Source organism: Elaeis guineensis, chromosome 11, assembly GCF_000442705.2.
Source record: "Elaeis guineensis isolate ETL-2024a chromosome 11, EG11, whole genome shotgun sequence".
NCBI lineage: Eukaryota > Viridiplantae > Streptophyta > Magnoliopsida > Arecales > Arecaceae > Elaeis > Elaeis guineensis.
The window spans coordinates 767,240-794,733 of record NC_026003.2 but is presented as its reverse complement, the minus strand read 5'-3'; the positions used below and the strand labels follow the sequence as shown (position 1 = coordinate 794,733).

Below are 27,494 nucleotides of genomic sequence, written 5' to 3'. Positions count from 1 at the left end.
TAGAATTGGCCCTCTCGGTTCCGAGTGTTTAGGAACGGCGAAGGCCTTAGAACCCCTCTCCCGAGGCCTCTGTAATTGAATCCGAGCACCAAGCGGCGAATCGACCCCTCCAACCACCCCCCATCTTTCAAGAACAGGAGGAGAAAATTTATTTTTTCCTCCGTTGGACTTCGTAAGAATAGATCCTTCCCTTCTAAAACATCGAATCCCATGGCCTTGATCTATGCGATGGAACCCTTGAAGAAGGAACCGGACCGAGATCTTGGTTCCTTTTGATTTACTGGAGGAGAGATTGGAACTTGGTTTTCCCCTTTCTTTTCGTCGTGGAAAAAGATTCTTTTTCGTGGCTTTCGTTGGAAAAAGAAAAAAGTCATTCTTTTATCTAAGATCAAATTGATTCAGGACGGTTAATGGAGAATCAAACCTAGATCTGTTCTTCCAAGAAGGGGTATCTGGTTTTGATCTGAAAAATTTTCATCTTAAACATGTTCAAATCGGCTGTTTACCATGGGAATTCTCTAATTGGGGAGGCGGAAATCTTCCCCCAGAACTCCAACCCTGGCGCATGGGTCAGGGAGATCCGGATCTCCCACTTCTCCCCCTCCAGCGAGCGGTGCCCGCCGCTCGCCGTCCTCCACACCATCGCCTCTGGCGGCGTCAGCTTCAAAATGGAATCAAAGTCAGCACCGTCCGATGAGTCGCCGCTGTGCTCCTTGCACGCCGCTTGCCTCAGGGAGAACAAGGTACTATTCCCAAAAAAGAAACAACCAGAAGGGTTTTAATGACAGCAGCAGGATGGTGAACAGTAAACTCTAATAGTATCCGCGGAATCACTTTGCTAAAATATCACACTTATAACCTGACTATTCTGAATTCATGCTTTTGTGGAAGGGAATATACTGGTGAAATTCATTCTTCATGATTTTCCTTAATCTTGGTTAAAATGGAATTATCAGAACTGAAACCTTTTCTAGTGGCTTCTTGACATGATTCCAGCGTTGCAAAATTAGTGCTGTAAGAAATTGAAGCTGTGGTATTCACATTTTTACTAATCTGTGCTTAATCTCAAGAGTCACGACACAGTTTCAGAGATGACTGGCTCATGCATCTGTATGTGCATAATTTAACTGTGGAGTAAATAGCAACGGTCAAATCATGGACAATCTAACTTGTGGATAGTTGAACTAAAGCAGTACTGCTTAAGATTCGTTTTTCAAGCTAATTAAAATGCTTTTTTTTGGCTGAACATGTCTTAAATTTATGGTTTTTTCTATAACAATCATTACCTTTATCAGTTCTAACAGGTATAAAATGTAATCAGCTAATGCAGACCGAATGTCTTAACTCTTATGTATATATTCAGCCCTGGGCATATTATATTTAAATGTGATTGCAAGTTCATGGAATTGCTGACATGGATATGATCGATAGAATTGGTTATCATGAAGTGATTGACTTTATGCTTATATCTGTGGGTCCATTTTATTTTCTTTGTTTGTTTTACTCATCTATATCTTTTTCTTGAATATTGACTATACTTGGTGTGTCTGCTTGGTGTGAAGGATTGCAAGTTTTGGGTTAAGACAATGTGAAGTCTTATTTGCTAACTTGGCCTTGAAGTTTGTTTTCCTTTAGGCATGTTTTCGAATGAGGGTTAGAGTTAATTTAGTGAAGATAGATAAATCAACAAAACAGAATAGCATGTAAAAATCTTCCTTTGGATTGTTGTTTTTCTCTTTAATAATTATTGGAGAAAAACCCAGTGAAAAACCATAGAGAACCTCACTGTAAGAGGGTCTTTTAGGATGTTTACCTTTACAATTTATCCTTGCATAATAATCCCTTTAAAAGTTGCTCTTACTTTCTATGAGATTTAAGCTGAACAAATACAAAGCTTGATCTTATGTGCCCTGCTAAAATAAGTAGGAGCAAGTGGCTGTTAGTTTTTTTCTTTTATTTGGCAAACTATGCTGCCATCAGTTTGTTACCGAAAGTTAGTTATACTCTGGGAAATTTTGGAGCAATTCTCGGTAATGACTGGGTGATTGTGGAAATTTGAGAAGGTACATTGGGCCAAAATAAGGCAGCAATCTGTATGTAGTTGGTGAGGGAATTATGTGCCTTTCAAAGGACATGGAGATTTATAAGATAGAAACTGTATATGACTTGTCTTCTCTTGAAAAGATGAATTTGTCATTCCACTGACATGGATATCTGGAAGTATGATGGTGTATATATATAGAATATGATGATTTATGATGCATTGTACTATCAGAACTTAAAATGCTTAGATAGGTGCAAACTACTAGTCTTTCTAGGAAAAATAATACAACTTAGCTGGAGTCTTTGAATATAGGAAACTTGCTTCCTCTGATTATGGCTAAAAGACTGATCCCTTGACTGTATCGCTTCGAGCCACTGAAATAGATGTCTAAAATCTTACACAAGGTAGATATGAAAAGAAGTATATGCTAGCAGTGATGTGTTTGGACAAAGTGGATTGGATGATTAATTATCTTTAATTTTATATCAATGAGATATGGAGAAGAGAGTAAGTGATAAGATATACTGTTTCCAGATAAAAATGAAATTACTAGAACAAAAACTGTTTTAGGAATTAAGAAAATGATAAAGAGTAATATAAGCAGAGAAAAGTGGTAGGACATGGGTTTATAACTTTAAAAAAAATGCAAGACTAATGAGAGATTTCAATTAGTTTCCAAGGATAAGTAATCAGTCTACAAAAACCGGAATTCCACATTACACTCATTTAAATACTCAAAAGTCAAAACTACATTAAAAACATTATTCTTATGACTTAGCATTCTTGTAACTCAACAAAATGTCAATAAGTAACAGCGATAAATGTCATGCAAGTCTCATGTAAAGTGAGACTCTGGAAACAGAGTTCCATTTTTCTGTATGAAATAGAATTTCTAATAAAAGATGAATCTTTAATCTAAGGATTGTACATTGACTATGCCCAAAATCAACCCTTTTAGTTTCACATTTTCATTATCTGAAACAAAGAGTTCACTAAAATAAATAAAAGGAATCACAATTTTTTATATCTTGTAGTTTGAATTATAAGGGGTTGTATTGGTGCTGCTGTGCAATCCAACTTCCAGAGATGATGTTGAAATGGAGTTGAGTGGTTTTGGAGATTGGTATCTTAAGGAAATATCTGATTTAGGCCATTCTATATGGAGAGGGAACCCATTGCATTGCACTTGGAAAAAGAATGTGGGTATGTGGAACTCTGTGACACTTCTTAAAACTCAGGTTCTCACTTGGAGTAAGCTTCGTGGGATTCAGATTACTAATTACACTGATTGATTTGGATGTTGATATTGATAGTACAAGTTCTCTGTATCTATGAAGTTCAGGAAGAGTTTGTTTCATTTAACTTACAGCTGAGATGTTAGCATGGTCTTTCTGATGTTGTCCATTTTTTAGGACAGCTTAAGACTACCACCTAGGCTTTTGGTAAGGATTTAATTTAGTTGGTATTGACCAACCAGTTGTGGTTGATTCATATTTCATTGCTATCATTCATGAAAGTGGAAATACAAATTCCAGGGTCCTTTGAAAAAAAAAAGAACACTTTTCCCCACTGGTATCCTGGTTACATCGGTCTTTGAAGCCTTTAAGGGAAGTTTGCAATTCCAGGCTAGCTAAGAGATATGCAAGTGCAACATACTCCGCAGCTGGCATGGCTGTGAAGTTGAAGAAGACATTAGCTGAATCATGTAATGATTTGTATCTGAAATCTAGGATCCAAAACTGGAATTTGTTTGGATGCAACTTTAGGCTGCTGATCTGACTATCATCAAATTTTCTAAGCATTTCTAAAAAACAAATTCTGGATCAAGTTATTTAGATCATTGGTACTTCTCTTGTGTTCTTAGTACCGATGTCAAAGAATATCCAGCTTTTGTTTTCAAGCATCCCTTAACTGAGGATGGTGAAGGCTTGAATCACTTGAGATTTGCAAAGAGAGGCATTTCTCAAGAGTTCTTAAGAAAGTAGCGTTGATTTGTAGCAGTGGTTAAAGATCTATATTGGGTTGTATATGCTGTTGGTGTTTACTTCTGATTTAGGTGACTTGGGACCATAGGATTTTTTCTTTTTTTTTTTTGAATTTACTGTTTTTCAGTCTTTTCTACATAGGAATAAAATGTTTCTTAGCTTTCTGAATTCTTGTCCACTTTTCATTTTTTTTCAGAACTGTTTACAAGGAGAGAACCAAATTAGTTCATTTGAATGGAATTAAAGCTAGTTGTTCTATTGACGGTCGTAGTTGATTAAGATTTCTTAGTTTTGTTGAATAACCAAGTTTGCATATCTGTATATTTATGTCTGTTTGCATGTTTATTAATGGTGCAATGGACCAGATCTCACTGTGAGAACAGCTAAAATTTTGTGTGATGCTTAATGTTATGTGAGTTCCTTTGACATACTAATTTTTTTCCAATATCTTATTTGTTAAACTATTAACATAATTCATTTAAGGGAGACATTGTCACCTATATCATCTTTTTTTTAGTTGAATGTATGGTATTCTTGATGCATATCCATTTGTCATACACTAGTACTGTAAGTTATCCTTATTTGAATGGCCATTTTCATTGATATGTTATTTATTGTGGTTTTTTATTTTTTAAATAACTAGAATTCGTCTTAATGTGTCATGTTTCTTTTTTATGCTTGCAGACTGCTGTTATTCCATTAGGAGAGGAAGAACTGCACTTGGTGGCCATGAATTCTAGGAAAAACCTTATGCAGTATGCATGTTTTTGGGGTTTTAATGTTGCATCAGGACTCTACAATTCCTGCCTTGGCATGTTGAACCTGAGGTGCCTTGGGATTGTATTTGATCTTGATGAAACCCTTATAGTTGCTAATACTTTGCGCTCATTTGAGGACAGGATTGATGCTCTTCAGCGAAAAATAAGTACTGAGACAGATCCACAACGTGTTACTGGTATGTTGGCTGAGCTCAAGCGCTATCAAGATGACAAATCTATCTTGAAGCAGTATGCAGAAATTGACCAAGTTGTTGAAAATGGGAAGGTCTATCAAGTTCAGTCTGAGGTTGTACCGCCTTTATCTGATAGTCACCATTTGATAACCCGCCCAGTTCTAAGGTTACAAGAGAAGAATATTATTCTTACACGTGTTAATCCATCCGTATGTTTTCCCTTTCCTATCTTTAATGCTTGTAAAATGTGGGGATTTTTTTTTCTCCTTGATCTTCATTGCATTGACATGCCTCTTTATATTTGGACATTTTTGCTCAAAAAAATTGTTGTCATTCAATTAACTGTTTAAAAGAGTCAGAGGGAACTACATATTGCAGTGTGCAATATTTAATGAATATGAGTTGCTATCTATTTGATTCATGAAAAGAAGTCCATTGAGGTATTCTTTGGACAAGAAAAGACTTGTTTAAGTATGCTGATTGGAATAGTATGCTACTTGTTAACTCAGAGAAATTATGAGAATCCGTTTTTGCCTCAATGAACCAGAACTTGTATTAAGAGAAGTTCCTTGCTTGGATTTTATCTAGACCAATATTATCACTAAGATAAACAGAGAGTTTTCTTAAATCTTTGCAGATACGGGATACTAGCGTCCTTGTACGGCTCAGACCAGCATGGGAGGAGCTAAGAAGCTACTTAACTGCCAGAGGTCGCAAGCGTTTTGAGGTCTATGTTTGTACAATGGCAGAAAGAGATTATGCTTTGGAAATGTGGAGACTTCTTGACCCAGATTCAAGCTTGATCAGTTCTACACGACTTATTGACCGGATAGTGTGTGTCAAATCAGGTATGTCATGCAGAGATCTCACTGTTGTATGCAGCCATCCACATCCTTGGCATATTTTTGATGATGAAAGTCAAATAAGAAATCTGCTGAGTGATCGTTAACATTTTTTGTAGCTCTTTATATCTTTATATATTTATATTTGGCTTTTATTCTGGCCCATTTGTACATTTGATTTTCATAATTTTGTATTGATGTATTGCTAACAGGCTCAAGAAAGTCACTACTTAGTGTCTTTCAAGATGGAATTTGCCATCCAAAGATGGCACTAGTGATTGATGATCGTCTGAAAGTTTGGGATGAAAAAGATCAACCTCGAGTTCATGTTGTCCCTGCTTTTGCTCCATATTATGCCCCTCAGGCAGAGGTACAGTTATCTGGGTATAATAATCTCTGGTTATGAGACTAAAACTATGCGATTCTTTATTTCCTGAATCTACTCAAAGAAACCTTCTTTTGACTCATTTTAATAGGCAAACGGCAACGTTCCAGTTTTATGCGTCGCAAGAAATGTTGCATGCAATGTTAGGGGTGGTTTTTTCAAGTAAGAGTATATAATTTCCCATTAGTAGTCTTTACCTTTTACCAATATGTGTCTTGATTACCATTGTGAAAGGACAATTAACTCTGCAGTTTGCGGTACATAAATTGTCAACATTTTCTTGACATGACAAGTCATGACTTTCATTGACAGAGAATTTGACGAAGGCTTACTGCCACGAATTAGTGATATTTTCTATGAAGATGAGTGGAAAGATTTTCCATCTGCTCCAGATGTGGGCAATTATTTAATTTCAGAGGTAAGCCTGACAAAACCTGTGTTTGTGTAGTTATTCTCTGCAATATAGTTACTCCCTTTTCTTTGGTTCAGGATGACAATGCTACTTCAATTGGAAATAAAGACCAGCTCTGTTTTAAGGGCATGACAGATGCTGAGGTTGAGAGGAGATTGAAGGTCTATATAATTCCAGCCATTCACTTTTTTGTTTCACTGATCTTTTGGTTAGATATGGTTAAGAGAAACAAAACTTAGTAATCAAATTCAAATGCACAATGAAGGATATCAATTACGTCTGCAACATTTCACATGTCATTTTGAACTTTGTTCAGGAGGCAAATTGCAATGTGCAAGCTGTTCATCCCATGGTCAATAACTTGGACCTGAGGTCAGCATCTTCTATTCAACATGTTATGGCTTCTTCATCTGCTGTACCTCCGCTGACAGCCACTCAAGCGATGATGCCTTTGCCTAACAACCAATGCTCACAGCCGATTGCATTAGGCAGGCCATTAGTATGTCAACCTGGCCTTCCTGAACCTAGTTTGCAAGGTTCTCCTGCTAGGGAAGAGGGCGAGGTTCCAGAGTCAGAATTAGATCCAGACACAAGGAGAAGGCTTCTTATATTGCAACATGGTCAAGACACACGGGATCCTACTCCTCCATTTACTGTGAGATCCCCTCTCCATGAAGCAGTTCCTCCAGTGCAATCACAGGGAAATTGGTTTCCAATGGAGGAGGAGATGAATCCAAAACAACTGAACAGGGCACCTAAAGAATTTACTGTAGAACCAGAAACTGTACATGTCAATAAAAAGCGACCTCACCATCAATCATATTTTCGGAGTGGGGAGAATTCTATTTCTTCTGAAAGAGTTCTTCATGAAAATCAGAGATTGCCTATGCAGGTAAATGATGTTTTAACATAGAAACTATTATCTTGTTTTTAAGTGTTTATTTTATAGAAGGTTCAATGACCATTGACTGCATAATTCAGTTACATCCAGGAGATGATCGGTTGAGACCAAACCATGCAGCAGCGAACTATAATTGCTTCCCAGGTATATTTGTTTTCTCTAATAAGTAGGTAGACCTGGATTTTCAGAGCCTTTGTAGTTCTCAAGGATTAAAGATTGTTTTTTTAATTCTTTTAATCTTATAATGTGTAAATAAAATCATTTTTTCTTTTTATTTTCTCTGTATTGGAAGCTTAGAAGTGCCGATTGCTGATTATTAGCTACCGTTGCTGATTTCCCAAGTTCAGTTCTCAGCTCTTTATTTTGTTTCATGTTTTTTCATTCGTGTGCGTGCACGTATCCATTCACATACACATATTACATACATACCATTTGTATAAACTTATATTATATGCCCAGAAGTTTCAACCACTTTTTTTTTTGATTAATCATTCACTTTTTTGTAAATTTTTCTCAATATAATACACATCGGTGCAAAATTTGGCAATGTACCTATTCTTCATATATTTATACCATAAAAAGAACTTGTAATTTTTACTTTTTCTTGCAAATTTCAGATTTACTGTTTGCTAATGCACTAATGTTTTCTGGTTTAATGAAACAGTCTTTTTCCTTCTAACCTAACCTGAAGCTTGAATTGCTGGTGTTGCAGCAAATTGGAGAGTGAGTCTTGGTGTAATAGTAAGGTTGCTATATTGTGACCTGGGTGTCATGGTTTGAAACATGGAGGCAACCTCTTCACATATTGGGATAAGGCTGCATATATTACCCTCCCTAGACCCTATAGCAGCAGGACCTTGTGCACTAGGCTGTCCTTTTAGATCTGAACTGAAAAGTACCTTAATGATTTATTTCTTTTATTTTTTTTATTGACACATTTGGACTCTTCCAATTTTCTTTGCTCTTATCTATATGCTCAGACATATTGAAGACAAATTCTTAATAGACATGGTTTGAATAAAGCTATGTTTTCCATATTTTTTTAACTTTACTTCCAGTAAGGGTTCTTAGAAACCAAACCATCAGTTCTTATTATTATAATCCTCTGATTTTTCAATGCCTTTGTAGCTCCAGAGAAGAGCTAGAAACTTTTGCTCATGGCCTTACAATCAGTGTTGCCTGGAGACTCGCATCCAACCCTAACAATCTATATATTGGATACTTATGAAGTTCTTTGGTAGCTGCTTTTAAGATTGGAAGAGAGTTGAACTCTTCCAAAAATGAGTGAGCTGAGCTCTTCCAACAATAATTTTGATCCTCTAATTTAATTTTAGGAGTCAGTAGTTGTTCTTTCTTGAGATTTGTTATAGATGTAGGTATTGAAACAACCTTGCAAAATTTTATTTTTCTAATATCCTTTAGTCAATTGGCAAGTTTGAATAAGGAACACATATATTGAAAGATCTTAATAAACAATATCTTTTTAATGGTAAAACAGATAACATTTAAGGTATAAATATAGAATTCAATTAAATTTATATGTTGGTCTGTCTCCCGTATCTCTGCTTTTCCCTCTTGCTAAGTTAGACACTTGGACATGTATCTGAATCTGATTCTCGTATCGATGTCCTTGCAACACTGTTTACCATCAAAACCAGCATATTGTTATGTTCATATAGATTTAGTTCAAGTGGCTATGGGATCCTTAAAACAGAGGATTATATACTTCACTTTTAGTCTGTTTAAGAGATTGTCGAAATGAGAGCTTGCAGATTTCCTTCTAGTTTTAGTTGAAGCAAGCCTTATTGATAGACCATTTCTTTTAATACTTCTCCTGATTTTTCTGTTTCCTTGATGGATGTCAATTCAACAAAATCATTAACTTCAAATCTATAGACATCCAGGTATGATTTAGAGCCAGAACCTAAAATATTTCTGTCCATTTATTATAAGGAAGCAACAACTTTAGGATCGGGAGCAATGCAATATGCTCCTTAATGATTAACGACTTACAACATTTTTTTTAGCAAATATAAGAAATGATTTTATGACAGCAAAACAACTTAGGTGGGATAAAATTGCTATCCTTGAAAAATAAATTTTATGTCAAGAAGTAGAACCAAAATCTTGTCAGAAAACTGAAGGTGAAAGTGCTATTTATATCTACATGTATATGTATGTGGATATGTATGTACACATGTTTGTATATACATGTAATGTAAGCACATTTATGTGTGTGCTAATAGGTATGTGTATAGGCTGGAACTTGCAGCCTGAATAGAGGATTCGTATGGAGGAGTAAGGATATAGCACTTTGGAATTATGTTCCAATTAAGACAATAGATCCCAATTTACTTAATCCTGGCTGCAGCGCTATTTAGATGCTGTGCTTACTCAATACTTCATATAGTTGGAGGATGTGAAATTGCAGTATTTCTTGTATCTTATACTTGGAATAATGTGTGGAATTGAATGAATGATTCTAATTTGTTCGTCTGAACAGATGTTTAGGTGTGAGCTTTTGCTATAAGCAGAGGGAAAGTTTGCTAACTTATAATAGTTAAAATGTTTTTTTGGTGCTTGGTGCACCACAAATGGTACGGTGAGATAACTTGTATGGATATTGGCATTTTGTGGCAAATGAATGGGGAAATTTAATGAAGAAGTTAGGGGAGCATTGAGCCAAAGTATCATTTACTCTTGGAGATTAGTTTCCATGAGATTCAATCAGAATGGTGAACCTGCTAGTTCTGCTCCTTATGTTGACCTGGGTTGAGGGCTCCAATTCAGTAGAAGCTACGATTGTCAGGAAAAGCCCAGAGGGCTGTTAAACTTGCAATTTAAGTGAAAGAAGGTGAAATGTCATCATCAATAGAGGCAACAATCCATGAGTCGGAGATATGAAAAATTGAGCCTAGTTATAAAGGAGGGGGAAGTGGAGATTATGATGATGAAATTGACTCTGCAGATGTAGAAATTGGTTTTGATTCGGATGATCATTGAAGTGCAAGGGAAAAGATGAGCCTAGGAAAGCTTGTAGGTTGCATATATAAAGTTTCTTTGCCTCTATGATACCAAATAACTGATCATTTGGGTGATGGAATAGTGATTTGGGGTGTCCAAGATGAGTTCTATATCCAATCTGAGGCTATCAGTATATTGAGCAGCCTTTTGTCTCCTGTAGGTTGCATATATAAAGTTTCTTTGCTCGAAGATACCAAATGATAGGTCATTTGGGTGATAGGATAGTGATTTGGGGTGTCCAAGATGAGTTGCATGTTCAAAATTGAGGCAATCAGTATATTGAGCAGGGTTTTTAGGGTTTGGTATGCCTGCAAGATTAATTTTTAACAGAATGGAAAATTAAGCAATCTTCTATGTTAGAGTTGTAGGCTGTCATTTACTGTAATGTTTATGGAATGAAGATCCTAAAGTTAAATAAGATCATTATGAGGGCATAAAAGATATTATAAGGTATCTTGTCTGGTGTCTCTAATATAATGTAATTGTGTATGCTTTGATAATAGTTAAATTGGTGGCATATTGAATGTTCGAAAGCTCTGCTACATTTGTGGATTATCTCAAACTAATTGCTCTCCTGAAGAGCAGATCTTTTGTGTTGTCAAATACCAATATTATGCTACATTAGATAAATTGTGTAGGTTCAATTATCAGTCTGAAGAAACGCTCAAAAGCTCAAGTGTACTGTACTATCTTAACCATGTATTGAATGCCATATTGACATGGGGGTGTTGTTCTTGGTTCATCCGTGAGTAGATAGGTGAACTGTGAGTAGATGTGAGAGACATACTATGTACCAACATTACTTGTATATGAACAATACGGAGGCATTCTGCAATATTTCAAAACTAGAGACTTAACCTCTTTTGAAATTTGTTTCTTTTCATGAATCATATTAAGATTTTTTTTCTTTAATTTCTTATTTTTCGAACTTATTTTTTTAAATTAAGTTATAAATTTTGAAAATATTTTTTGTAATTCATCAAATGTGAAATCTAGGGAGTTTTCAGCACTTACCTCCTCTTGACGAGCCATTAAGCAAAGGTTGGCCACTTTTTGTGCATCCACATCGGTGCTTGAGTCCTCACTATCGCTCCATGTGGTCATCATCGCCTTCTTCTTAATCCTCTTGTTAGATTTCTTGAGGAGGGGGCAATCCATCTTGAAGTGACCGGGCTTCTTGCATTCAAAGCATATGGAGAGTTTTTTGTCTTTCTTCTCCCTATCTTTGTTTGGTTCTCCTTTAAATGATCTTCTCTTGAAGTTTTGCTTTTTCTTCTTCATCAACCTCTTAAACTGTCTTGCAATCAAAGCCAAATCATCCTCTTCATCTTTTTTATCTGACTCATTGCTTTCATCATCTTCAATTGTGGTTGACTTGAGTGCGATAATCTTTTTCTTCTTACTGTCTTCCTCAACATTTTGTTTCATGGTTAACTCATGGGTCATGAGAGAACCAAAAAGTTCTTCTATGGAAGCTTGTTGAGGTCCTTGGCTTCTTGGATTTTGGTGACTTTGGCTTGCCATGCCTTTGGTAGAGACTTAAGAATTTTACGAATAAGTTCACTGTTAGTATAAGATTTTTTCAAACTTTTCAAACCATTTATAATGTCAGTAAATCTAGTGAATATATCCGTAATAGATTTATTTGACTTCATTTTGAACAATTCATATCTATGAACAAGCATATTAATTTTAGACTTCTTGACTTGGTTGGTACCCTCATGGGTAATCTCCAATCTATCCCTAATTTTCTTAGTTGAAATACAAGTAGAAATTTTATTAAATTCATTAGCATCAATGCACAAATAAGACATTCATAGTTTTGGCATTTAATTCAATCAATTTCATATCAAGCTCATCCTAATCTTCTTCGGATTTAGGAACATCATTACCATCTACTTTAATTGTGGATGTGTGTCTATTCAAAGTTGATAATCTAGTGCTTGAATATAAATATGCATGGGTGCTTTCCAATAAGTGTAATTCGTTCCATTGAACAAGGGTGGTCGGTTGGTCGATTGCCCTTCCGCAAGAGAGGCACTTATTTGGATTGCTATTTGATCTTAACTCTTGATCGTTGGATCAAATGATGCTGAGTACCAAGCTTTGATACCACTTGTTGCCCAGCAAGATAACCTAAGAGGGGGGTGAATTGGGTTTTTCAAAAATTTTAATAAGATAGGTGCTGATTTTACAAAACAGTGAAGTATGAATGAGTGCAAAAATAATGCGGTCAGGTAAGCTAAAATATAGAAGAGATGTAAAGCACAATAGAATGCAAGCAACACACAAATACCACAATTTTTATAGTGGTTTGGTGCGCCTAGCACCTACGTTCACTCTCCAAGATTTTCTTGAGTATTTTTGCTATAATCTATCCAAGATTACAGTTAGATGTTTTTCTGAGCTTATTATCCAAAATTCAGTTGATTTTGCATGAGATCACCAATTAAAACCTAACTCAAGCCAACCCTTAGCTTACAATCCAATTACAAGGCTTGGATAAGCCTATCCCCTAGCTTGAAATCTCAATTGAAGCTAGTTACAGCAGAATAGTTAAAAGTAAACTATCAAAAACTACAAAAGCTCTTTTAATGAGCAAATGATTATCAATGAAGCTTGTAGAATCTCTTTTTGAGGAAGCTTTTCAGTTGAAGTTGTCTTCTTATTGAAAAGGCTCTTTTGATGTGATAGTTCAGATGATTGAGGAATGAAAGCTCTTTATTCAATGCTTCTTAGTCTTTTCTTGTTGTTTTTCACTTTGTTGCTTTGATTCTCACTTTCTTGTCTTGTCAATTAGTTGTTGGAAGTGTTAAATCACTGTTTGGAAGTCCAAAAAGCCGTTTTTGACCATTGGAATCCAAAATAGAGCTGTTGGACACATTTCTGCAAAGTTCTGAAAATTCTGCTGAACTAGTCGACTTGGATTGGATTCGAGTCGACTCGAATGACCTTCGAGTCTATTTTTTCGAAAACACATTTTTCTGTCTTTTCCTGCAATTTCGACTTGAGTAACTCAAGTCGACTCGATCTGCCGCTCAGTACTTGAATTTTCTGTTTGAAAAATTACATTCTTCATTTGAGTTGATTCGGATAAAATTTGAGTCGACTCAAGGGCGTGCCAGTTGAAACTGTAGCATGCCAGAACATTCTTTTCTTTTATTTTTCAGCTTGAGTCGACTCGGATGAAATTTGAGTCGACTTGGATGATAGCCAACTGATTTTTTTGAACTTTTTCAATTAAAAGGTGTTTTGATTCCAATCTTTTGATGATCTTTTCCATCTTAACTTCAAAGATCTTTCACTCTAAATAAGCTTCCAAAATCTTTTCTTTTGAATTTGTTTGAGCCTTAAGGATCAATCCTTTGATACCTATTAATTTATTTGAAACATTAACTTAATGAAACTATTAGACCAATCGTATACTCAAACGTTTTGTTATTCATTAAAATCAATTCCTGGGGTCAATGGTACTTTTATTAATTTATGCACTTATACCTACTCAAATAGTTGGTTTCTTTGGAGAGAGAGTTTAATACAGTGGAAGGCTGGAAGCTATAGATTAAACAAAGTACTTTATAGATGAGGTAAAGAGCAATGGGTGTTGGAATATGGTTATAAGTTTGGGGCAAAGGTATTGGAACCATTAGAGGATGTAATTTTGTCTTATACCGAAGAGTTCTAAGAAGTAGGTTAGATTCTTGTAGTAAAGGTATTATTTTATATTCAAACTTCCCATTCCTTAATTCCTCAAAGTGGTATGCAATTGATTTTGGATTACAGGGAAATAAGCTAAAATTCTAGTCTGTACAAGAGCAATAAACATTTTTTTGCTTGCTGCAATGACTTTTTTGCTCCTGGGCAAGACGTGTTACTTACAACAGTCAAATTCTGGGTGCTTCTGCCAGACTGATGTGTTGATTGGAACAAAACTATAAACTGAATGAGTCATTTGTCTAATGTTTTATGGATGAAAAGGGTGTGATTGAATGCTGTAAAGCGTGGAATGCTGTACTGGGCTGAACTGCCTGGTACACCCATACTGTATTGATCTCATATTGGTACAGTGTTTCATAGTGTACCGATACTGTAATAGGATATGGGATCCAGTACCAAGATGGCGAACCTTGTTGTAAAAGACATGCTTGCTGTTGGCACAAGGAGTGTTCTCCTTTTAATTTGATTGGCTGCACAAGCTTGTTGTCCACTTGTCTTTAAAGGCTACATCTCATCGTGGAAGATAATTTATTTAGCACAACATTCTTTGTCTGATTTTCTGTTGCAGCTGTGTTCGTACGAAGGATATACTAAATTTTAATTGAAACTAACTAGTTCTTCTGCTTCCTAACACAACTTTGAACCTTGAAGGTGAGGAGATGCCAGCTGGTCTAATTTCTTCCAGCCACAGGGGCCTCCAATTTGAACCTGGATGGGCCATTGCACAATGTGCAGAAACTCCTGCTGGAGTCCTGCAGAATATTGCAATGAAGTGTGGAGCAAAGGTAATTTGAATGTTGAAAAGTTCTTGCAAAGTATGCAAGGTTAAGTTGTATTTAATATGCTTTTACATGTAATGCCTGTTCTAATTGTTCACTTGCAGGTGGAATTTCGGACAGCTTTATGTGACACTACAGAATTGAAGTTTTGTATGGAGGTACTAAAAATATAGAACTTCAACTGACCCTCTAGAAGCATATCACCAAAATAATGGTTTTCTATATGCATACATAGCAGTTGATGTCCTTTTGTGATTTTCACTATTCTATGACTTGATTGCTGCTTCAGTTATTGCATTCTGATTTGGATTTAAATATGAACGATCAGTTATGCTGGTTTGACATCACTTTTCTGTTATATTAATTTGTTGCATCTTTTGTTGCTGAGGAAGATAAATAGTGTACTCTCAGCCAATTTCATTCCTCTAATTTAATCCTGGCTCTTGTTCAAGTTCCTGTGCTAGAAGGTGTTTGTTTTTGTTGCCCAGTAATTGACTCTGGCATGCCTATATCCAACAACCAATATTGGGCATCTTCTGGGTTTTTTCTGCTGCCTTAGTGGCAATACTTGGGTTCTTCACCCTGCTTAAGAGTGGCCAGTCATTTACTTTCTATAACTGTTTTAAGTTCATGCTTCAAGGTACAGGTTTAGCTATTCCATTAAGTGAATATTTTTTTGACCCAATATTTTAGTTTGATTATTTCAAAGAAACCTAAAATTCTAAACCTATCTCTTGCAAGAGATGGGCCTTCTGTGAAATCCATCAGGCTAGTTTATGGATATCAAGATATTTCTTCTTAATCACAGGTTTTAGTTCATGCAGTTAAGAGACCCAAAAAAATTCTGCTAGATGTGGATAAAGATCTAGCGAATGGTTGAAATGATGACTTTTGATATAGAGATCTGTATTCATCTTCAAAGCACAAATAGCCCAAAGAGCCAAATCAACTCTAACCCCACAATCTTATTTTGAATTCTTTATGAAATTAAATCTTGCATTCTTGTTTATTGCATGTCATTTTTTCTCAATGTAATTTTAGAGGGAATCACAAGGTCCATCGTTCAACTAGTGGGGCTTGGGAGACTTCACTTATTGTGTCTTCACCTTTTTCATGAAAAGCCAAGAAAAAGACAGATTATGATTTTTTTATTATAATATTTATGCACATTACTCTTGTTACACAATAATGACTATTCCTGTTTTGGGAAGTCTCATGTGCATGCTTATCATTGCTGTTTCCAGGTTTGGTTTGTTGGAGAAAAAGTAGGTGAAGGAATTGGTAAAACGAGGAAGGAAGCCCATCAGCAAGCTGCCGAGATCTCCCTTCGAACTTTAGCTGGTAGGAACATGTTTGGTTTTACCATTCTTGGTCGCTGGGAAGTAATTATCACCATCACATCTCCATGGTGCTAGTATTATATATTCATGTTTTATATTATATGCATAGCTGCATTTCCTGTCAATTCATATGGTTTGTGTAATAATCAGATATCTCTGATGTCAAACTATTAGGATTTAGACTTTTTGTTGCTTGATTTGACCTTCAAAAGCAAAAGGCTTTTTCATGATATTCTGTGCTTCTACTTGCTGATTTATATAAATTTGCTTATATGATGGAACAAGCAGAATAGTTTAGATTCATCCACATGATAGATGTTGTTTTATTTTATTTTATTTTTTTGGGCGGCAACAAGATGCATTATCAGATTATGGTCATTTAAGCATTGAAGAATGCTGCTATAATCTTTAGCTTTTTAGAACTTTCATTCTCCATTACTTTTATTCTTTTTGAGGACACTTTGTGGGGATGCTTGTGGATACAGGAAGTTTGCTATTTTGAATTGTTTGCACATCATTCCTGATGAGTTAAGAAGAGTGACAGAGTAAATTCATGTGATTTATATTATTATGCTAGTAATGTGTTAGCCTTTTTAGGGATTCTATTGGATTTCATAAGTAATGAATTATTGAATTGATTGATGTGCACCTTGGAACTCCTGGAATATATCATCATTCATTAATATATGATTGGTTCTTTGTATGAAATATACATCCTGTTTAAGATTTTTCTAAGAAATTCCCATCAATGCTGGTTTTGATTGCAGATAAATATTTGTCAAATGCTAGATCTGACTCTAATACCCTGCATGGAGATATGCACAAGCCTTCTCATATCAAAGAAAATGGTTTTATAAGCGATTTAAACTCTTTTGGATATCCAGCATGTGCCCGGGATGACGTTTTGCCAGTAGCAAGCACTTCAGAGGAGTCCCGTTTCATGGACCAGAGACTTGAGGGTTCAAATAAAACAGCAACTTCTGTTGCTGTCCTCAAAGAACTAGTGAGATCCCATACTTTTCCTCTTATAGGGTCCCTGGATGTATATTTTATGTATACGAAAACATATTGATATATGCTGGTTCTACCATACAGTGTACCATTGAGGGATTTACCCTAGGTTTTCAAGCTCCGACTTCACCTTCAGCTAGTTCAGTCAGTAAAGGAGAAGTATACGCCCAGGTAATCATGAACCTCATTTTTCCAATAATCTTTTCTTACAAATTTATATTCTCATGATGCTGCATGTCCAGGAACAAAGTAATTAGCAAATTGAGTTGCAGGACACTATAATTCTTTAAAAACATAATTAAGAGGAATGAATTATGACATGCATAGCATTTTGTCAGTGAGATAACTTTGACATACTTTATAGCAAGATCTACGAAATCGGTATCGGGATCCATGCCAGCCGATCGGTTAGTGGTATGAGTCGATCGGGGTCCATATTGAATCGGACTGGCGCGAATCGACACAAGAGCGAAGAAAGAAACTGGGGAGGAGGAAAACAGAGAAAGAGGGAAGAGAGAGAGAGAAGGGGGAGGGAGGGAGAGGATAGCCGGAGGAGATGCCGGCGGTGGCCACAGGCGGGCCGCAGATATGCTCGGAGGGCCGTCAAGGCCTCTGCTTCCTCTGCCAAATCACGGCCGAGAGAGAGGGGGAGGGAAAAGAAAAGGAGGGAGGGAAAGTCGGCGGAAAGGCTACCGGAGGATCTTTGGCTGGTTGCCGTGGCCATTGGACGGCGAAATTGCATCCTGTTGCTCCACGGACATAAAATAGGATGATTGCCTCTATTTCATAGATTTTTTTTAGAAAGCCCGATTACAGTGAAGTCGGTAAATCTATTGCTGGGTTCACCGTTCATCATCGTTTAAAAAAATACGATGAATGAGGTGGATGTCCTTGTACCGCGGTTGCAGCTTTGCCTGTGCCTTCTCTGCCACCCAGCGGCCACAGCGGCCATTTGGTGCCTTCCAACAGCTTTTCCACTGATCGTACCTCCTTCTGGTACCCTCGCTCCCCCTCTCTCTTGATTTCTTTCAATTAAACGTCCTATTAGGTGACATGGAGCTATGGAGGCCTTCGCAACCCTTTGGCGGCCTCGGCAGGCCACCGACGGCATCTCCCCTCTTTCCCTCTCCTCTCTCTCTCTTCCTCTTTTTTCTTCTCTCTCATCCAGTGTTCCGATTTAGAAGGCTGAATCGTCCCGATTTGCGGGTGGTATGGCTTAGAACGTCCAAAATTGTTTGGTTTGGAATAGTTCAGCAAATCATGGTTTGCATCTTATGTTTTCTATATCAAGTTCATTGTTAGGTTGCTACTACTAGGTTATGATAGTGATGAAAAGTAAAGAAAGGAAGGAAAGAAGAAACAAAAATGGAGGAAAGATTGAAAAGAAACAAATAAGGAAAGAAATAAATAAAGGAAAGAAGGGACAGGATATAGAGGGTATTTGCTAGGATGCTCGGCTAGGATGGTTGCTGGAAGCCTGGGATGAGGGGGGATAGCAGTACATTTCCATGGAGAAACTGAGATGGCCCTGTCCCACAGTATTTAAGACCTTGGAATTATGTAGTTTAGATAATGTACAATTAGTGGATTAGTAGCCTAATGTGGGGGAGCTAGTTGAGTTCTAACTTTTATAACGTAAAGAATGTAATGGAATAAGAGAGGTGAATAGGTTTATCCTCTTTTGAAACTCTTATGTGGTGTTATTCAAACTAGAAACCTCTTTCCCCATTATTCTTAATACTTGCACTCAAGGTTGGTTGTACAGATACTGAGACCCATACTGGTTGCTTGACGATATGGTACGGTACTAGTAGTATGCCGTTCCAGTCCATTTCATGCCCTTTTTTTAAAATTTTCAAATTTTGAACTGAAGTTGGTATACGGTTTGCCGACTTCAATTCAAATTTTGAAATTTAAAAGAGAGAGAGAGAGACGTGGGACTTGGTTCGAAATGAAGATGTGTTGAGGAGACTGCATGGTTAAGAGGAAGGGTTGAGAGAGAGAGGGAGAAGAGGAAGGAGAGGGAGAGGAATTGGACGGCTCTAATCTCTCACAAGTTATAATGGATGGTGACAATGGGTTATCAAAGCTTAACCAGCAGTGTGTGAGTCTCCTCTCTACCTCTAGGGACAATCGAGTTCCCTCAGAGCAGGGGTTAGAGACCGGCGAGGAGAGAGAGGGATGGTCATCAGTCGGTAAGGTGAGATGGCTGACGGCGGTGAGAGTGTGAGCGAATAGAAGAGGAAAGGAAGAAATGAAGCCCTAAACCTTGAACTTTTATTAATCTCAAATTTGTGGTGCGAACCATGCTGGTACAATTCAACATTCCTAGCTTGCATTATTTATGTATTAATGGTCCTTCTCCTTCAAGAAGGACCTTGTCCTCAAGGTTCACATATGGAAAAGTAGATATGAGCTCCTCCTTCCATGTAGCATCTTTAGGTGGCGGCATTGTTCTCTAGGGCTTCCTTCTCGAGAGCTTGGAGAGATATAGGTTGGGTTGTGGCCATAGCTTGGCATACCAGTTTGTTAGTGGCATTGTTCATTATAAACTTCATGTCAATATGTTCCAATCACAAAGTACAGGATCAAGTTGTTCTAACTACTGAACTCCAAGAACAATATCAATACCGGTTAACAACAGAGGATAGGGTGGTACCTTTTTTTGCATGTGAGATGATTTCCATCTGCCACCATGAGCGGCAAGGTAGTCATAGAGGTGATAGGAAGGTGGAGTTGTGTAGTTATTATATTATTGATGAAAATATGTGTAGATCCTTTGTCAATTAGCATTATTATAGGATGTTTGGCAAGGAAACTAATGATCTTCATTATGTGGAGAATGCCAACTAGAGAATGTGTGCAAGCTGATTTTTAGAATTTGGCATGACTTAGATGCGTCTTTTGTTGGCATGTGCTCATCCTCTTCTTGCATCTTTTACCTTGATCATTAGGAGCCATGATCCATGACATTTGTGTCCCAGAGAGAATTTCTCATTGTAGTAAAGAGATAGTCCTTTCTCATGGCAACATTGCTTTTCCCCCCAATTGATTCTTTTAGCAGTTAGCTGCAACATTTGTGGCAGGATGACTGCCTACCAATGCAGCTTGTGTTCTAAAGGTCGTCAGTACGTTCTTTTGGCAATTGAGATTCTCTTTACGCATGCAAGCAAGTTCAATAGCATGTCTTAAGGATTTAGGTTTGTACATATGTAACTTTGCAGCAATACCATCCTTCAGGCTGCCAATGAAGATGCCCAACAAAGCCTCCTTTGGTCACCCCCACTCTTGTGGAAAGCAGCTCAAATTTTCTTCCTAGTGATGTATAGTCATAGTCTGGGTGATCCTTGCCAAGGTTTCGTCAAAGTCCTCAAACTTTCTTGGCCCTGACTCGAACACAATTCATCTATAAAAGTTGCCTATGTGACCTTACTAGGAATTTCTCGGATCCATTTGAAAGAGGGGCAAAAGAGCTTACCCTCTATGATTTCATTGACCAATATATATAGAGTACATGATGGTCATATATAGCAACATAGGTCAGCAATGATACAGCAATAATATCATAAAAACCTCTATTATATATGGAAAGAAATATGTAATACTAAGTATATCCTAACACCATTAATACCAGTAGTTTGTCTCCCCTTCTATATGAATGGAAGCAAGATCCAACTTTTGGATCCATGACATCCCTTCATACTTGAAAAACTGTTTAACCTAGTTGAGCCATTCTATTGGCTCTATCCCTGAGTATTGAGGGAATCCATCTTGATGTAGTCTGGCTGAACATGGTTTCTAGATGAAGCACTACTTTCACCTTGAAGGGACATGTAGGTTGTGGTTGTCCTTCATTGGAGGAATTGATTGCCAATTGAGTTTTAAGACCAGTTATGGTTGTCGTCAACTCTCAGTGAGTATCGTCAAATGCTCTAGATCTGTTCAATGATATTTTGAGAGTTGGAGCAGACTGAAGTGTTGTACTGTCGAAGATTTTCTGTCATCTCATGCACACTTGCTTCTAACTTTTCAATTTTCTCCTTGTTGGTAAGCTGAGCCATAACCTTGCTCTATTATGAACTCAATACGTAAATAGTGTAAGGATTGAAAATAATGGGAAAAGAGAGTTCCAGTTCGGGACAAAGTGATGCCAGAAAAGAAGCAAGTTTCAGAAGAGGATAACTTTATTCACCTCCCTTATTCCATTACTTCTTTACATCAGACAAGTTAGAACTCGGCTAATTCCACCACATTAGGCCACTAACCCACTAACCCTATTCACCTACTTAAATACATTATTTATGCAACAAACTACAGAGACTCGGACTACTCTTGAAGATTTGGACTTCCACAACTAGACCCACAACTTGAGTGTCTTGCTGCACAAGTCATGTTACGTGGCTTGCATGATCTTTCCAAGATCATTTGAGATTTGGATTCCTTAGTTGAGTTGGAAACCTCTTATATGGAAGATGAAAAATTCCCATGTGAAATTCTATTACTTTGATGCTTGCTTATTCTTCTTAGAGTTTGTTGTGTGTTCTGCTTGATTCCAAGCATTGAGATACATTTTATGTATTTGGATTGAAGCCATATATATTATGATAAAAGGAGCTAGACTTGGCTACAGTCCATTGATATGTACTTAGATCTAGTCAGGTCTAGATTGGATGATCATGGTCCTACATCGACGAGCTGAGTCATTTGATGTGATCTACTACCTCTAAATTACTTACACACCAAAAATCATGTTTGGAGACCCTTCGTCTATGCATTAAGTGGTCAAAAAATTGGACGGTCTAAATAACATGAAACTATATATATCTTTTAATCCCTTGATGCATAGACTAGGGTTTTCCAAATCATATGATTTATGGTATATAAGCAATTTAGAGATAGTAGATCATATCTAATAGCTTGGATCATTGATGTGGGACTCCAATCATCCAATGTTGACCTGATCAGATCTGATTAGAGATCCACTCAAGTGTTGCCATGTCCAACTCATTGCAAAAGATGCCTTACATCATATGAACTGCCTGACATCATATTAACTGTTGTACAATTTAACTTCGAACATGCTGCCTTTCAGCATTACACCAAGATCAATGATCCATTAGTTTTTCTTTTATATAATTTAGCTTATTAGTGAAAATTGACAAAGGCAGTAGTTCAATAATATGAGGGAAAAGAACCCAAGTATTAAGTGAAATTTTATTCTATTTGTAGGATCATTTATATAAAAGCTTTTAGTCATGGAAAGAATTTTGTACATTACAAAAATGTTTTATATATAATTCCAAATTATGACATGGTTATTCATTATAATTTTATACTAGACATACTTACAGTTTAGCAGATATATCTCTGTTGATAAAATATGGATGCAGAATGCAAGTTGTCCTTATAAAGTCATATATGCTGACAGCTTTTATTAAAAGATGTCTTATTATTTGTTGAATTACTCAATTTTTCATGCACATCTCTTACAAAATTTTTAGATTGTTTCTTTTCTCTCTGTCTGTGTGTATCTGTGTTTGTATGTACACACAGACACATATCAGAGGTTGCCCTGAGTAGGAAGCTTCGTGAACTAGGATTCATAAAACTGACCTAAATAGTTTGGACAAAGCTACATGGTTATGGTGTCTATCTATTTGCACAAAGCTGGTGGGTGGTAGGCAACTGTTGAATTTTGCCTGCTTTGGATGAAATCATTTAAACTGAATGGATGGGCCAAAAACTGCTTAAAAACCAGCTGTCCAATTCTTTCATCTATGTTAAGCTTGGATGTTCTGACTAATGCAGCAATCTAAATGCACATCTATAGCTGGAACCATTATATGACTTAAGTTGCATATCCATCCTCATGCCATGCATTCATCTAATCTGATTGTGGTGTAGTTGACTGATTCGTAGATTGGTTGTTATATGTATATAAATGCTTCTTTTTGGGGAGGCAAGGTTCTTGTTTCCTGCTTGACATGATTTACTTACTTCGAGGTAGCGAAATCGCTATTGTTATTGTGATGGGTCCATATCATTATTTGAATGTTTTATCGAGCAAAATATACATCAGAACATCTTAGAGTCTGATATTCATAACATGTAGACATATTATCTTTGTGACAATGATATCAGCATCATCAAGCTGAAGAGAAAAGGAAACTGGATAAGAGAACATATTTATAGTACTCATTCGTAATTACATTGGATTTACCTGCAAACTAAAACTTGGTGGGTTCAATATGCTAAAAGTATGATGGCTGTGATCTTACAATTTTGTGGGCTTTGATGAAGAATATAAGTTTAAAGAAACTGATGTTTGAGGAGCTGGTGATTAGAGTTCCCTTTTTAAACTGAGGACTCATTTTTCCCCCTCTCACATGAGTTGCATTTGTACTCTAATTGTCCAGCTTCGAAGGGGGAGTCCAGCTACAAAAGAGGAGTCAATCCACAAAAACTTTCACATTTAGATAATGGGGGTAGTTGTTCATTCATTTCCTTAATTTGTAATAAAATTAAAGGCCATATAATGCAATCTGAGGCACCTGTAGACAGTAACTCTCTCTTATCCAATGCTATTGCTTTACTATCTATGCCATCCTTGTGCTTCCTGGTTTCTGATTGTAAAAAATATTACTTGATACGTATTGTACATACATATGTATATACACATGCATCATACATGAAGTTCATGGATTTGTATGTGTTATGATGAAGACATTCATTCATTCATCCATTTGTTCGTTAGTTCATTCATTCATTAGTTCATTCCAAGTGTAACACTAAGTTCCTGGATTTATATGCTCATATGACTAGGTTTTGTTTTTGCAAATGTAGATTATAAAGATAGAAAGTTAGATTTTTCATTATAATTCAAAACTTTATTATGATATTGGTTATTAGATATTTATAATTAAAAAGTAAACCCAACATTCCCAATTTCCAGAAAAAGGAATTTTCAAGCAATTTTGCAAAATTTTCAAGATTTAACTTGCATGGAGAATTATATAACAACCGGATGCAGCCTGGGTGGTCTGGCCTGGTCTGATCTGTTCTATTGTGACACCCCTATTTTTTTTTTTTTTGATTTTCCTTCCATTCGTGTTTATGCATGCTTATGTGCATGATAAAAGACATGATGCTGGCTGTAGAACCCAGTTGCAGTCATTAATGACTATGCATTTAAGCTGTCAAACTCTTGTCTATTAGGTATTATTGTACCAATGTCTCATTAATTCCAGAAATATAATTAAAACCTTTTATCAAGGGTAAGATTTCAAATCTGTGCAAACTCATACACAATGCATATGTAAAAGTATTCTTCTGCTACTGATTTTGACCATCATTTCTTTTTTGGCTGGCTATGAACTTATTTAGGTTGAAGTAGCAGGGCAGATAGTAGGAATAGGAGTTGGAACAACCTGGGAAGAAGCTAAGCTGAAGGTATTCTCTTTTATCAGTTTCTGTTTTCCTTTTTCATGGCTGGCTTTGTATTTCAGGAAATTTCATGTGAAAATATGCATTACTTGGTAGGAGAATATTCCCGAAAAAGTATCATGGAAATGATTTAGATAACTAATGAAGATGATTGTGAAAATGATTCAAGCATATATCTCTTGACACAAATGATAAAGAAGGAAGTACGTAGCTGGCCTAGATCGTGATCATGCTCCAGCATGTAGGAGATGATTTAATTTCCACTTGTCTATAGTATCAATCTCTCTACTCAGTTATATATGAGAAACTTGCATCAGTGGATTTCTTTATATGCTCTGGAATTATTAAGATCTACTGAATCTATCATTTTACTAAAAACTAAACATGTAACCTTCACAACTATTACTTTGCACTGAGTTGGTAGAGTGATGCTTTAAAGAAAAATTGATTTAGGGAATATTTTGTGTTGTTCATTATCTGTCCATCGATTGACTAGATCAAATTTGCATACACTAGCGATTTGAAGTTTCTGTATGCTGCATGTTGAATCTATTAAATAATGCATGCAAACCTGGCCATTTTATCTGAAAAATTCTTGTATTTTTTATAGGCTGCTGAAGAGGCTCTTGGAACTTTGAAGTCTATGCTCGGTCAATTTACACACAAACGCTCAGGATCTCCAAGGTTAGTTTCTACTTTGTGCTGAAAGTATGTAGTTTACGCACTTCACTGATACCTGTCAGAACTATTTTTCGTTTCAGAAATTACAATATACTGGTAATCATGAAATAAGGCAACGAGATAGTTATGAAATTCAGGAAATGGTTGAAAATACATTTAGAAAATTTTCAAGGAATTAAAAAAGTAAAATGTAAAATAATGTTGAAGAAATTAGTTTTTTAAGTTATCTATATCAATCACATTGGAAAAGTATCAGTCATGGAAGAGTGAACAGCAGCAAAAATATCAGGAACAATGACAAGAAATTTTCCAACAAAATGCCAAATCATTAATGAATTACTTTGAAAAACTTCAGCAGTAATTTGTTGAACTAAATATGGATGAAACATGCATAGTTATTGCTTGGGAATAACCCAAAAGCATACTGACAACAGAGATATCTGCAATATTTCTATATTGATAATTGTATTGTGATATTGGTTTGAGATTTAGTCTTGAATACACCGTCTCGAGTCATGTCTGTCTCAATATTCCAATTCTTTAAGTAAAATATTATATTTTTCATTTAGTGGTGGTCTGACTATTGGATTGTATAAATTATGAATTAATGATGAATGTTGCCTGTGGCAAACCTTTCCATCTTCTTCATGTCCAGTTTCTCTTTTGCCTAGAGTTGCCTTGACCACGCACATGGCATTGATTCTTAGAGGATTGATGTTGCCAAACATAAAAATCTGCTCAATCCGTGCATATAGGGTCTCTTTTCTTGGAGCTGTGCTCCATAGTCAACCCCATTGTGGTGGAAAAAGCTTTGATGGTCATATATGACTCTCCATCTAATTTCATTGATGTCTTTTCATTCTCACGTTGATGGCAAACTTCTGAAATGGTGGAATTATGAATGCAAAGTTAGTACTTCCATGTGATTGATGGTTATACAAACTTTTGAAGAAATATACTTGCATCATTTAGTTGAGTCATGGTCAGGGTTGCTTTATTCCACTGACAAGTTGATTGTCAGTTATGGGACAATCTTATTGGTTTTTTCTGTCCTTTTTTTTAAAAAAAATTCAATGCACTGGCTTCTGCATGTGAAGTCGAGCTGTCTATTTGTTATAATTACATTTTTCTTTTTTCCTTTTTTATTTATTGGTGGCTGGAAACTGCTGCTTCATTGTCCATTTGCCATCTCTTCTTTCAGGTCACCATCAGCAACTCCAAACAAGCGTTTGAAGCCAGATTTTTCACGGGTGCTGCAGAGAATTCCATCATCTGGTAGATACTCTAGGAGCGAAACTCCTGTGCCTAGATAATTACCACTGCAGCTTTTCCAGTGAAGCATCTGCTTATTCGCATGTACCTAGTGGTCTGATGGACCTACGAAGGTTGCAAAGGAGGTCATCACAATTTTGCAAGGAGCATCATCTGTAGCCGAAGACAAGCTTTTCAAGGGAACAACGGTTACACAAATTCCTGCCACTTCTTGGGCATTACATGATCCATCAGTAAGGTATAAGATCTCTATATATCCAATGTGGTGGTTGTACAGATCTTCACAGCTGAATATAAGTTTTGGTTCTACATGTAATGTTGGGATCACTCTCTGTGGTTTTGTGGATGGGGAGCGTAAACTGCTGGTAACAGTATGATAGAGGCATCATCACTTTGATGCCCGATGTTGCGGAGATCTGAATACAGAGATCGCTGCTTGAGTACCTTCACAGATTACATTTCCAGTTCCATAGGCTTACTGGCATTCTTGGCATAGGGTTCATGCCTTCAGCATTCTTTACTCATGAGGACCAGAGCGACAGGAAACTAAATGCTTGTTAGCCGGGAAAACTGATGCTTGTAAAGATCAGGTTCGATTAACAGTTACTGGCGGCAGGTTGGTCAAATGGTTTTGACTCCATGCATCACTGGAATTGCAGGCAGCCAATTTTGTCAGATTGCAGCTCGGAAAGAGAGTCTACTCTTC

General features: G+C 36.5%; 1 protein-coding gene across 2 annotated transcripts; it reads left to right on the top strand.

Annotated features, from left to right (window-relative positions):
- Positions 1-27,494, top strand: LOC105053508 (RNA polymerase II C-terminal domain phosphatase-like 1). 2 transcript variants are annotated; one of them, XM_010934697.4, is made up of 17 exons: positions 1-743; positions 4,714-5,190; positions 5,619-5,829; positions 6,036-6,193; positions 6,300-6,370; positions 6,521-6,626; positions 6,698-6,781; positions 6,937-7,512; positions 7,602-7,665; positions 14,914-15,047; positions 15,146-15,199; positions 16,286-16,382; positions 17,149-17,384; positions 17,477-17,563; positions 24,776-24,841; positions 25,446-25,519; positions 26,718-27,494. In XM_010934697.4, the coding sequence occupies exons 1-17, from the start codon at positions 486-488 to the stop codon at positions 26,827-26,829; spliced, it is 2,865 nt and encodes a 954-aa protein (XP_010932999.1). In that variant the 5' UTR covers positions 1-485; the 3' UTR covers positions 26,830-27,494. The 2 variants fall into 2 exon arrangements, with proteins under 2 accessions (XP_010932999.1, XP_073101362.1); XM_073245261.1 differs by having other exon boundaries at positions 207-743; positions 4,714-5,094; positions 26,718-27,034.